This window comes from Pectinophora gossypiella, chromosome 18, assembly GCF_024362695.1.
Source record: "Pectinophora gossypiella chromosome 18, ilPecGoss1.1, whole genome shotgun sequence".
NCBI lineage: Eukaryota > Metazoa > Arthropoda > Insecta > Lepidoptera > Gelechiidae > Pectinophora > Pectinophora gossypiella.
In genome coordinates this window covers 8,036,056-8,049,360 of record NC_065421.1, presented here as the reverse complement: position 1 = coordinate 8,049,360, position 13,305 = coordinate 8,036,056, and the positions used below count along the sequence as shown (strand labels likewise).

At 36.1% G+C, this 13,305-nt stretch overlaps 1 protein-coding gene across 6 annotated transcripts; it reads left to right on the top strand.

Moving 5' to 3' along the window:
• Positions 1 to 377: 377 nt before the first annotated feature.
• LOC126374786 (serine/threonine-protein phosphatase 4 regulatory subunit 3) lies at positions 378 to 13,087 on the top strand. 6 transcript variants are annotated; one of them, XM_050021504.1, is made up of 10 exons: positions 378 to 461; positions 855 to 1,269; positions 1,415 to 2,350; positions 2,443 to 2,635; positions 3,128 to 3,270; positions 5,008 to 5,183; positions 5,726 to 5,916; positions 6,396 to 6,596; positions 8,283 to 8,419; positions 9,438 to 13,087. In XM_050021504.1, the coding sequence occupies exons 2-10, from the start codon at positions 973 to 975 to the stop codon at positions 9,540 to 9,542; spliced, it is 2,379 nt and encodes a 792-aa protein (XP_049877461.1). In that variant the 5' UTR covers positions 378 to 461; positions 855 to 972; the 3' UTR covers positions 9,543 to 13,087. The 6 variants fall into 6 exon arrangements, with proteins under 6 accessions (XP_049877461.1, XP_049877458.1, XP_049877460.1 ...); XM_050021501.1 differs by having other exon boundaries at positions 5,726 to 5,925; XM_050021503.1 differs by having other exon boundaries at positions 3,119 to 3,270.
• Positions 13,088 to 13,305: the final 218 nt, after the last annotated feature.

Below are 13,305 nucleotides of genomic sequence, written 5' to 3'. Positions count from 1 at the left end.
TCATATAATAGTTTCTCCTACATTTATTTTACAATATTTAGTATTACGAAGTCATACTGTTTGACATTATTATATTGAACTCATCATCATTATTGAACTCAAAAATATAAGAATACTTTTATTTGGGATAATTTTTTTTTTTTTAGTTCACAAATCTCAGAAGTTGTAAAATTCAGAACGCATTAGAAAGTTCAAGGCCAAGTGTATATAATGTTTAATGTTATTTATTTATTGGTTTATTTATATATTATTTTTGAAACGTTTCTAATTTCAATATAATGCTTCATATGCATTAACATCCTAGAATTTGCAGCATAAAAAATTAATAAAACTAATCATTTCAATATTTTATTACAATTTTAAAAATCCCGCCATTCAAATTTGATTTGAGAACCCCGGCTCTTCTCGAAGCGTTGTTGTGAATCCATTATGGCGATATTTGATGTTGTACTATTTTGAAGGTACGTCAATTTTGACGATTTTATAATGTTTTGTGCGGTAAATATCTTGTTTATAAAGTCTTTTCATTTCGATGCATCAAGTTATCTTTTAGTTTTATGAATTGGTCGTGTATTTTGCGTGTAGTGAAAGGCATACAGTTTATATTGTTTTGTTTGTGATTTCCGATAATTTAGTGATTATCCTAATATACTGAGAAATTATCAAATGTTTTTGTCAGTGTATGGTTATAACCTGCTACACTTTCGTTTACCGACAATTTTGATTCGATATCCTCTTATGGTTATGTCTGTTTTATGAGAAAATCTATGAACAAGGCGGAATGTAATTACGGTAATTACAGTTTAGTATTTTCATGTTTTATAATGAAATCAGTGATTTTCTTGTTCTTTCAGAAGTGCACATGTTCTCATCCAAATGGGAGTTAAATAATCTATTAATCGGGTGCATTACATTAGCGCCATAATAATTGATTCATTATTTGAGTACGTAGTCCTAAGAGCGTTGACTATAATGACGGACACGAGACGAAGGGTAAAGCTTTACGCTCTGAATGCTGATCGGCAATGGGATGACAGAGGGACAGGGCATGTTTCCTCATGTTATGTTGAGAGGCTGAAAGGCACTTCTCTGCTAGTGAGGGCAGAGTCAGATGGCTCTCTCCTCCTAGAGAGTAAGATTCAGCCCGACACTGCCTATCAGAAACAGCAGGACACCTTGATAGTATGGTCAGAAGGTGACAACTTTGATTTAGCATTAAGTTTTCAAGAAAAAGCTGGCTGCGATGAAATATGGGAAAAGATTTGTCAGGTGAGTCTATACAATGCTCATTTTGTTCTATAACAGTACCATAATACCAAATACCTGGACCTTGCAGATCTATATTTATAGGTAATCAAACTTGTATGATCTATGATAGTAAGTAATACAATTATCATATCTTTTTTTTTTTCAGGTGCAAGGCAAAGATCCGTCAGTTGAAATTACACAAGACATTGTTGAAGAGTCTGAAGATGAAAGATTTGATGAAATGTCAGATAGTGTTCAGCCAGTGGAGCTGCCAGCCTGTGAGATGGGACGTTTGGAAGATATCAGTGAACTGGTGAACAGTTGTCTGGTGTCTCCAGCACGCAAAGACAAACTGGCTGCAGCACTGGAGAGTCAACATTATATCAAAAAGCTGCTTAACCTCTTCCACATGTGTGAGGATATTGAAAACATTGAAGGATTGCATCATCTTTACGAAATATTCAAAAGTATATTTCTTCTAAATAAAAACACATTATTTGACACAATGTTTGCAGATGACACTATTTTTGATGTTGTGGGATGTTTAGAGTATGACCCCAGTTTGCCTCAGCCCAAAAAACACAGAGAGTACCTCAGAGAACTTGCAAAGTTCAGAGAGGCAATACCAATAAAGAACCAGGATTTGCTTGCTAAGATTCACCAGACATACAGAGTACAGTACATACAGGACATAGTTCTGCCTACACCTACAGTTTTTGAGGATAATCTGCTAAGCACATTATCAAGTTTTATATTTTTTAACAAAGTAGAAATAGTGAAACTCATAGAAGAAGATGAGAAGTTTTTAACTGATTTGTTCAAGCTACTCATGGATGACAAGACACCAAACACAAAGCGGCGAGATTTAGTTTTATTTTTAAAGGAATTTTGTAATTTTTCACAAAATCTTCAGCCGCAGGACAAAGATGCTTTCTATAAAACTTTGGTGTCATTGGGGATCCTGCCCGCTTTAGAGATAACACTAGGCATAGATGATCAGAAGACGAAGACTGCATCTATAGACATTTTAACATACATTGTGGAGTTTTCACCTTCAGTAGTGAGGGATTATACATTACAGCAGGCTAATAATTCTGAGGAGGTAAGTCTTGTGGATATCACATTCAGTAACCTTGACAATTTAAGAGGTGACACTTGAGCATGAAGTAATATTTGATGGGATTATGCTTTCAGGAGCAAATTCTGCTGAACATAGTTATAGAGCAGATGCTGCGTGATCGGGACCCGGAACTGGGTGGTGCAGTGCAGCTAATGGGTGTACTCCGTATACTCCTCGACCCTGAGAGCATGCTGGCATCTGTCAACAAAAGTGAAAAGGCAGATTTCCTCAATTTCTTCTACAAACACAGTATACAGACGCTCATTGGTAAGTATTTATTTGACCTTGATCTTTGTCCAAGATTTGTTCTATTTTAAGGTACTAACACTGTAAAGGCTTTGATAAATTATAATAGTTATAAATAATGTGGAATGGAATCTAGATTCTAAATTGATTTTAGAAATTCTACTGTAGTTCCAGTTATTTTAAAAGTAGTGTTAAAGTTAATGCACTGTACAAGACTATTGAGAAGTCTTGTACAGTTTGTCTTGTTTCAAAAAATTGAAAATATTTGCCAAAATAAACACAACTTCAATAAACAGTACATAGCTAGACTGAAACTTGATTATTTTAGTCTGATTCAAAACATATTTTTCAAAAATTAACTCCAGACCTATATGGCATTATACATCAAATCAGCATATATATTTTTCATTATTAATTCATATTATAGCTAATAGCAACATAACAGATTTTAGTTTTTGGTGTAAATGTGTTGGTCTCTACTAAAACTGTGCCTTGAAACCCTTGACCGCGCAGCCCCGCTGCTGGAGAACACGGCAGGTGAGAAGCCGCTGCGAGAGGACTACCACACGGTGCAACTGCTCGGCCTAGTGCTGGAACTCCTTTCCTTCTGCGTCGAGCACCATACATACCATATCAAGACTTGCATACTAAACAAGGTTAGTTCTCAATAAGAATGTGATTGATTTTTGATTGTTGATATTTTGAGTCATTAATTTTGAGTTGTTGGTTGATGAGATTGGTAATCCACCTCATAACCCAATGGAAGAATAAGATTACTATTGTTAGGGTTTGTTTAGTAGAGACTAGAGAGTTCTAATTTCCTGTATATGCATCAATCATTTTATATCGCGCGCCGATTCAAAGTAGATCGTAGGTACTAAACCTTATTAGGACATTTGATCCCCATTTCGATCAATGTACCTATGTTGTTTTACCACTTGCTGATAATTGTCTGACACCTTATCTGCCGGATAAGTGTTTACTAGCAGCATTACTACCCACTAGATGAGTTCTGGACTACTTACCTACTTACTGTCTGTTTGACCAGTAAAGGGTTTATTACAACACTTTCACTACCCAATTTATCACGCCCTATGCATCGTGGATATAATTAATGGCTAAATTGTAGTCCCCCCACCATTGAGCTATTACGCAGCCCGATCCCCGGCGCATCGGGCACAATGGTTAAGGTAGGCAGTGTTTATCCTCATTCGTTAGTATTAAGTTTAGGTATATAATTATTGAATTTTAGGGTCATGAACCTTAATATAACAATGGTCAAATCTCCTTTCTATTCGCAGTAGTGTTTAGTATTTAGTAACATGTACACACATTTGCCAGTTGTACATCACACATTTTTATTGCAACAATCTGAAGTCTAACAATGGTTCCATATCTTAGATCAACTGTGGCCTATGAGTTACTCCATTCTTGCAAGAATAGATACTTGGTACATCTACACTAGTCCTATTTTTAGGATTAGTATACACAAAGCTCACGTGAGGTTTGTACAGTCATGACTTCATGAGCAATATAATGTATCCACTTTAGGACGCTGTCGCACTAACATATTTGACATTTAGTGAGACTTAGGGTAGTATTAATAAACTTACCTCAGCTTTGAGACTGCCCTCAAGATCATGTCAAATTGACAGTTCCTATATAAAAACAGTGACTTGAGATTGATCTTGAGGGCAATCTCAGCTGAGTTTAGTTTATTAATACCACCCTTACAGTTCAATTTGACAAAAAAGTTAATGTGACATGGTACCAAAGTGTATACATATTAATGCTCATGACCGTACAGGCGTGGTCTTCGAAAGGTTACCTTTGGTTCTTTAAAAAACTGATTCTATCCTGAATTATGCTTCCTAGGGAAACACCTTTAATGACATAAGGTTACTACGACGCTAGTCGGTTAAATTTTACAAGAAATCTAGCCTAACATAATATTTTATAACTATACATTAATTCTACCTCGTTTTTCATTACTTATACACCAACCAATGGCCTCCGTGCTCCAGTGGTTGAGCGTTAGGCTCACGATCCGGAGGTCCCGGGTTCGAATCCCGGTGGGGAAATATCATGAAAAATTACTTTGTGATCCCTAGTTTGGTTAGGACATTACAGGCTGATCACCTGATTGTCCGAAAGTAAGATGATCCGTGCTCCGGAAGGTACGTTAAGCTGTTGGTCCCGGTTACTACTTATTGATGTAAGTAACTACTAGCCTTTGGCGGCTCAATAGTAACCCTGACGCCAGGGTTGATGAGGTTGGTAATCCACCTCACAACCCACACAAGAGAAGAAGAAGATTACTTATTCACGACATACCAGACCTATCCAACTAATTTAGTAAGATATCGTCTAAGAAATGTGTTTGCACTGTACAGGACTTGCTGCGGCGCATCCTAGTGCTAATGAGGTCCACGCACACTTTCCTGGTGCTCGGCGCGCTCAGGTTCATGCGCAAGATCATCGCGCTCAAAGACGAGTACTACAACCGATACATTATCAAGGGCAATCTCTTTGCGCCCGTCATTGATGCGTTCCTAAGAAATAATGGCAGGTTAGTGCTACACAATTTTATTTTATTATCTTTAGGTTGCTGTAAAAACTAGACCTATCAAATCTTCAGGACCCTGTGAAAACGGGACAATACTGGGGAGTTGTTGATCACTTACAACCTAATTTACAATGTACACAAATTAACCCATACAAGCTGATTGCAGGTCTACATTATGTAGATTCTACATAAGTTTCACAGAAGGATTAAACGAAAATTGTTCTAAAAAATAATTCAAATTTAAAAGTTCAATGTCAACAATGACACATACTCGCACATTTTATTTACTCTTGAGAGTATGCAGTAAATTACACCTTAATTTGTGGTACTACCAGTTATACAGTCAGTAGAATAAACTTCCGCACGTAACCACAGACTACATACAAGCATAAACTCACCACAAAACCACAGATTTCCACAAACTACTGGAATATTTCATCAAGTATGTTAGATTTTTCTCAATGCTGTTTTCTATGCCTGCCAGAATTAGTACCATTATAACATAGTATAACTTGTTAATTTAATTTACGCCTCAATTTTTCCAGGTACAACCTGCTGGACTCTGCTATATTAGAACTCTTTGAATTCATCAAACTTGAAGACATCAAATCACTTTGTTCACATGTTGTGGAAAACTATGGAAAGATCCTAGAAGATGTGGAGTATGTACAGACGTTTAAGGCTCTTAAAACACGGTACGACTTACACCAGGACAAGTTAAAGGAAAGGGAGCGAGGTGAGTTAGGTTAGAACAAATCCACATTTTTTTTTTACATAATTTTACTTTAGTTTTAACGCGTGAGTGATAATTAAGCTGCCTAAGCAGCACACAATCTGAAATTTGTTAATTGAAATGTCAGATCCACATTGTGTCCTGCCTGTCCAACATGATATTAATTTAAAGGCGATGGTTTAGTAAACTAGCACAACGTGGTAAACTTATATTTATTGTTCATTTGTCATTATATTTGTACTACATGTCCGCCCGACTTCATCCGTGTCATGATTCTAACTTTAAAAATTATAAAGTTTCTTACAAACTTTCAACCCATTTTTTAGCCCCTTGGTGAGCACCTATGACCTAAAAGAAACCCTCATGCAGAATTTGAGACATCTAGCATTTGAAGTTTCTGAGATTTCATGATGACAGTGAGTGATATTTCGCTTTTATATATTGTCTATGTATGTTTAACACGAATAATTTTCCCACCGCAGTGAGCGGTAGCGTGGGCGTGACTGAAGCGGTAGTGCCGTCACTCTTGCGCACGCGGTATAGACGCGAGGCGCGCACACCGGACGACGAGGAGGAGATGTGGTTCAACGACGACGACGAGCTGGAAGACGACGCGCCGCTCGACGCCGCGCAGCCGCACCCGCACCCACACCCGCATGCGCACCACGCGCTCGATGCCATCGGTAAGTGCCGAAGATACTCCACACCCCAGAATATTCTTACATTACACTACACAAGTGAAAACCCCTCCCGAAAAATGCAAAATTGTTTCCCGAGAAATGCATTTTCGGAGGTATGTGACCTATCCTGTATTGGGCTGGTATTCCCTTCGCGGGTTGGAAGGTCAGACGTGCAGTCGTTTCTGTAAAATACCGGACTTGTCAAATCTTGAGGTTATCTTGAGGTTAGGTAAGCGGACCCTGTGAAAAACGGGATAATGCTAGGATGACACTACACAAGTGAAGATTTTACACAAGCTCGCATATATGTGTGACGCTCCGGGCTACAGGAAAATATGTTCAATATGTTACAAGGTCTCTGTCCGCATTCCCGTGCGTGTGAGCGAGATAGTCAGTGAAATGGAGTAAAACGGTGTGAAGAAAAAGAACAATCATCACCGCGCGCTTTTTATAATTCGGATTGCTGTGCGGGACAGAAAGTATTCTTTCTCTACATAGTATTAATGTTTATTCTATGAACAAGAACACATGTGCCACCCCACACCCCACCTAAAGTCGGCTGAGCCACAAGTAATAACGGGACAACTTGTATCCACTTTTCATACAGAAAAGTTGAACATGATGTTGACAAGCTCTATATACGAGGGTTATATATTATGCGAGTACAGCATGGGCAGTGTCTTGCACTGGTGCTGTAAATACCAATGGGTGACTGTACCTCTTATGAAGTTATTTATTTGCTTGTTTGCTCTTAACTGACTTTACATAATATTAAGCTGTTTTATCTAAAATATGTAAATAAAAGACCAGTAAATGAGTCACCGTAAAGTTCATTGACTACCTCCGTTTGACAAGTAGAATAAGATATTTTTTGTTTTTAAAATATATAAAATTCATATTCAAACCTGTATCATTGCCTTTACCTACACTTTTCGATTCTGTAGCGGTTCACTGGAAAAGGACGCACAGTTTCTTTACATCCCTGTAACATGTTACTATTGATCCATTATCCTGTTTTCTTTGTTATTATCATGACGTCACCGTGTACATGCGTTAGATATTATTTATATCAATATTTTTGTCATTATTGTACGTCAATTGTCGGTGTCAAGGGCATTGTACCGCGTTACGTAAATGATAATGCGACTTGATGAATCTTCGTTTTACGTCACAGGCCATACATAGTAAGTAAACGTGACATCATTGGCAGTAATGCTTTTTAAACTACTTGACCTTTCCGGTATATTAATTTTGTATAATACCAAGTACCATTGTAACATAAGTAAATAATGCACATTCACCCGTTTTTCAAGGGGTCTACTTACCTAACCTGAAGATTTGACAGGTCCGGTTTTTTACAGAAGCGACTTCCTGTCTGACTTTCCAACCCGCGAAGGGAAAACCAGCCCAATACAGGTTAGGTCACATACCTCCGTAAATGTATTTCTAGCGAATGTGGGTTTCCTCACGATGTTTTCCTTCACCACTGAGCATGTGATGATCATTTATAATCCAAACACGAATTCGAAAACAAATTAAAATTGGTTTACCATTGTAAACCAAACTCTTGAACACTCAAATCAACCAACCCAACCCCGACCAACTGCCAACTCCAACCCCAACTGCTTTCCTGCGCCAACTGCTTCGGTCCTCGGTTAGGAATAACCTATATATTATCATTGTTTTCAGGTAAAATAGTTGAAAAAAAAGTGTGCTCGACGCCTGAAACCGTGAACGGCCCCAGCCGGGTAATGCTGACGAGCACGTCACCCAGCAAGCCGACGCACACAGACGTTCAGGTATCCTCGCCCAGATTACTCAATAAGGTAAACTTTTAGTTCCCTCACTCCGCTCGCTTCGCTGGGATCATCACGTCTCGATCACAGGAGTAAAGGAGATGCCGACACTTTAAAGTGTTCTTGCCAAAAGTGTATGATTCTACTTGAAAAGATAATCTAAATAGTAATTTTGCAGCGAAGAGGATAGAAGATACCGAAGGGTCTAAAAACGCCACACATAAGCAATGAACTTCATCTGAAAAGCAATATTGCAATTTGACATTTGCGCATATTAAAAGTAAGTGCGCAACGCAAACATATGTCAAATAGCAATATTGCTTTTTTAGATGAATTGCTTGCACGTGACCTTTTTAACTCCCTTGTTCTTAGTTTATCCCGTTTATGCAGGAGTCCTCTCACCTATCCTGAAGTCATTGTCAAGCACCAGTTTTGATAATTATTGCATGACCGTTTTTTTAATTTCTCACCATCTAGTTTTTTTTTAAGTAGAATTATTGATCGTTTGGTAATGTTTGCCGTTTTTTATTAGTTTTGCTTAAAAAATTTTTTGGGATCACCATTTTTTTTCTTATAAATCTCCATTATTTCTTTGATCAATTATTATATATGTATGTATTCTTGTTTTTATTTTAGTATTTGTGTGGTTTTTGGTAATTTTCCTATTTGCTTCATAAATATCGTGCATTCCATTGAAACTTTTGTATCTATTTTTATTTATAACTTTATAAGCCTAATTTTAGCCATAGTTTTCTTTATTTTTTAAATAACTCACAGCTTCGTTTGCCAATTTTAATGATACAATTTTGTATTTTTAGACATTCAATTTTTATTATTTCTGATTAGATCATCTTAATTTCCTAATGCAGTGTCTTCATGATACATTTTGATCTATTGATTAAGAAAACTTATAAATAAATTGAATATACAACCTTAGAGACTTGAATAACTGAATAGACTACGAAAAAAGTGGCGTTTATATTTTAATGCGTAGTAGTGCTCTTTAATGCTATTATTTGAATGTGTATTAAAGGGTTCTATAACATAGGGTCTGGTGGATTACGACGGCGACTCGGACGAGGAGGAAGAGACCGCCGGCGGGGCCACCAGCAGCAACGAGGAGCGCGACGCCAAGAGGCCGCGTCTCGCGTAGTGCCCTCACCACTTTCAAGGAATATAAGCTCCGCCCGTCTCGCCTAGCTGTGCAACTACCCAGAGCAATGGCAGCCGCGAGGTATCCTACACGCACTCCACCATCTGCCACACATATTTTCAAATGTTTTTATGACATACACCAACACCTAATTCATAGGTGACAATAAGTCGTCAGCTTTGGTAATGTCTCAAAACAACTGCAAAAGCAGTATTATAAGTTAAAAGTAATATCGACAGTTAGATTGCTGTATCTCATAAAACAATTGAATCTGCACGATTGTAGAGTGCGATAAGATTGTGTCGATTGGAGTATTAAATGATTATAATGATTTGATGGTTTAGTCGATATAATGAAGCGTTTGCCGTGTAAGGCTATGCAGAGAAGTACTCGAAACGGCGTTGTCCATTATGTAAATACGAAGTGCCGACTGCCGAGCGTCGAACTTCACAAATAGCGTATGAACACCTTTCATACTTCGTAGTGTAATAACTTCAGTTGGCATCAGAACGTAGAAGAGAATATTGGTTATGAAAATGTATTTAATGTGAAATAATTTTAACGGTTAGGTTACTTTTCCGAAGGATTGTAATTACAAAAGTACAAAGAAAATATGAATGGGAATGAATAGTAGAGGAACACCGCAAAATAGACGTGTAAAATAAAATACACGTATCGATGAAAAAAGATGATAAAACTAGTACTAATTATCACAAGACCAATAATTAAATTAATTCGAATGTTTAAATCATAAACTGTGCTGTGGAATTGCTACTCACTAGGGAGTTATTGTGCTGAACTTGTATCTGATATCACAAACATTCTACTGTGAGTGAGATCTGTCGACTTCATGTGTGTAAATTAGAACAGGTTCGATATTATTTAAATAATGTATTCATTTGAGTTCAGGTTATTTATTTGCATTCCTTTATGTCTTTCATGCTGGGTTTTTTGCGAGATAGAAAATTGTCAGTATACAAAACAATAAAAACAAACTTATTAATTAATATTTCGGTACAGTTGTTTTCAATAAGCAATTTGAAAGTTTTTGGTTGTAAAGTTTAGTATAAAATGTCTTAGTGACCCAATTTTTGTTGATTGTAGAGAAAATTGTATTGAAATCAAAATACTACAGTATATTTATTGGTATTGGTTTGGAATGGACCGATCAAGAGCCTCATTTATCAATCAAAAGAAGAAGATCAATACCCAAGTGCAAGGCATGACTAGAGACTGTTTATTGGTTGAAGTTCCAAACAATATGTTATAGTCGCGTTAAAAATAACGCAGTACAAAGAAAAGTAGACGTTAAAACGCCGGTAGCAATTATATAATGTTACTTATCGGACATTGACTGACAGATATTAAATATTAGAGCGTTAGATTATTAAAAATGTTTATATTCAGGCAGCATTTGTACAATCCACAAAAAAAAAAAAATACACATGCACTTCGAAGAACGGTCGACTAAAGCAACTTATTCAAATTATACAGAATAGTAAGAGTGCTCATCGCAAACGCTGTTTGCTTATTCTGTTACAGTGATTATGCGTTGTCTTATGGCTTGTTCACTCGCCGTTCAAGAAGTTGTTATAAGGACATTTATTTTTGGCGCGACTATATGTGATATGTGAAGAATTGTGGGATTGTCGAAGTGAAGATGGACTTTAACACACTATCTATTTATTATATTTATAAACAAACAATTGTCGATGGTCAATTTAAGTTCCGATAGTGTGCTAAAGCCCTAATCGCTGTTTTGTGGTCAACCTATTGCACGACCTGTCTGGATCTCATTCTGATGATTGTAATGTTCCATGCATGTTTCTGTAAATCTGTCTGAAGTTATTGATTTGAATTTTCTTTTTTTCTAATGAGTGATAGAGCTCCTATTAGAAGTCTACAGGTTTTGTTTAGCCTTAATTTTCGATTGTGTTTTACAGTTGTGCTATTTTATTAATCCAGATTTGTCATGTAATAGTATTCGAATTGTAGTATGGGTTTCAGTAGAGTTGTTGTCGCCTATTACATCGCACTTGTCACTTTTTGTAAGAACTTTTGAAATAGGAAAATATTTTTCTATACTTTCAACAAAAACCGTTCAGTGTTTGCTTATGATTGTTTGTAGCTTTTTTTACACTGCAGATGTAATGTGTATGTGATATAAGTATCTGATTAAGATCCATTTTATTTTATTACTGTTAACCTCTAGTTTTATCGTTCGTATTATGTAAATAATATTAGATTTTGTAAAGTTTACTAATCTGGTGATCAACTCTTGTCACACTTAGAATGAATTTAGCTTGCTTACAAGATCACTTGTCGCCAGAAATGCTATACGATGTAGACGGAAGTGGTCCAAACTATATTTATACTTGTAAGTGTCGTATTTATATTTTTTAATGTTAGTTTTGTGTACTGCATTTACACATTCTCCTGTATGTAAACATTTGTATACAAACTATACAATACATTGCTTATGCCTTAAAAGTTAAAAATAGCACAAAAGTAGTTAAAAAACACTATCAGATTTGTATAATGTACATCGTTTCAAGCATTTAGCATATTACATGCAGAAGTTGGATGATGATTTTCGAACAAAGCGTGATGCATGTAATATGTTCAAATGCTGGATATGACTGCATGAGATGCAACATAATTATCGGAGAACTAGGAGTTCTCGTGTTAAAATATCTAACAGGATCTCTATGGTTCTGTAACATATGCCTGGCGACACAGATGATAAAATTGTGGCACACAAATGTATAGCAGATTATTTTTTTATTTATCTTACGTTTCCTTGCGAATATACTGGGGTAGGTGACGTTGACGTCAGGATCTAAGATAAAACAAAGATGCATGCCATCCAAATAAATCTATAAAATGTAGAGTATTTATTTATTATCATTTTGATGTTTGCCACTTAAAAGTTAGTTGATTATTATGTCCATAACCGTTCCCGTCGCTTCCGGAACTCGTTTACTTCCAATCATCTTCCTGTTACATATCAACTTCATTTATCTGATCTAACGGAAACTATTGATCTCTGTTATAATTAAAATCCAGCACTTCGGACTTTTAAATGATGGTCACACTACGAGCCTGGAGGACTCTGCCTTAGTTTATATATTTATTTTATAGTCGATCAGCCATTTTGTAACTGCACAGTAAAAGCGAGACGAAATTCAAATACGTGGAAGGGATTTGTCAGAACATTGTAAATATAAACTTATGTAATTTTATTTCGGAATCTGCCAACATCCACGATAATAGCATTGAGCTGTCAATTAGATTTATACAATTCTTATATTCCTTGAAATAACCTCCCCATTTAATTAAATACGAAGTTGTAGGTGAAAGTAGACTGTAACAATGACTATTTTTTATCTGTCTAGGTGGATGACCATCATAACTAATTTATACACAGAAAATAAAATAGATTTACCTATTGGCAAGTTGTGTAAAATAAATAAGCTTACTATAATGCTATTATTATGATGTCACTAGTTAAGTAAGCAATATAAATATAAGGTACATAATACGAAGCAATGTTTTTTATTGATTTTTAAATTGCTCCTATACCTACTTCTAATGTATCCGTATCGATCGAGGCAATTATACGTGAAATACCTAATATAATGGAACATTACCTATACACAGCATAATACACCATAATTATATTCAAATCAATATACCACACGTATGTACACGTCACAAGGCCATATAATAACAAGTATATTCTAGATTTATGAAGAAAACTTCA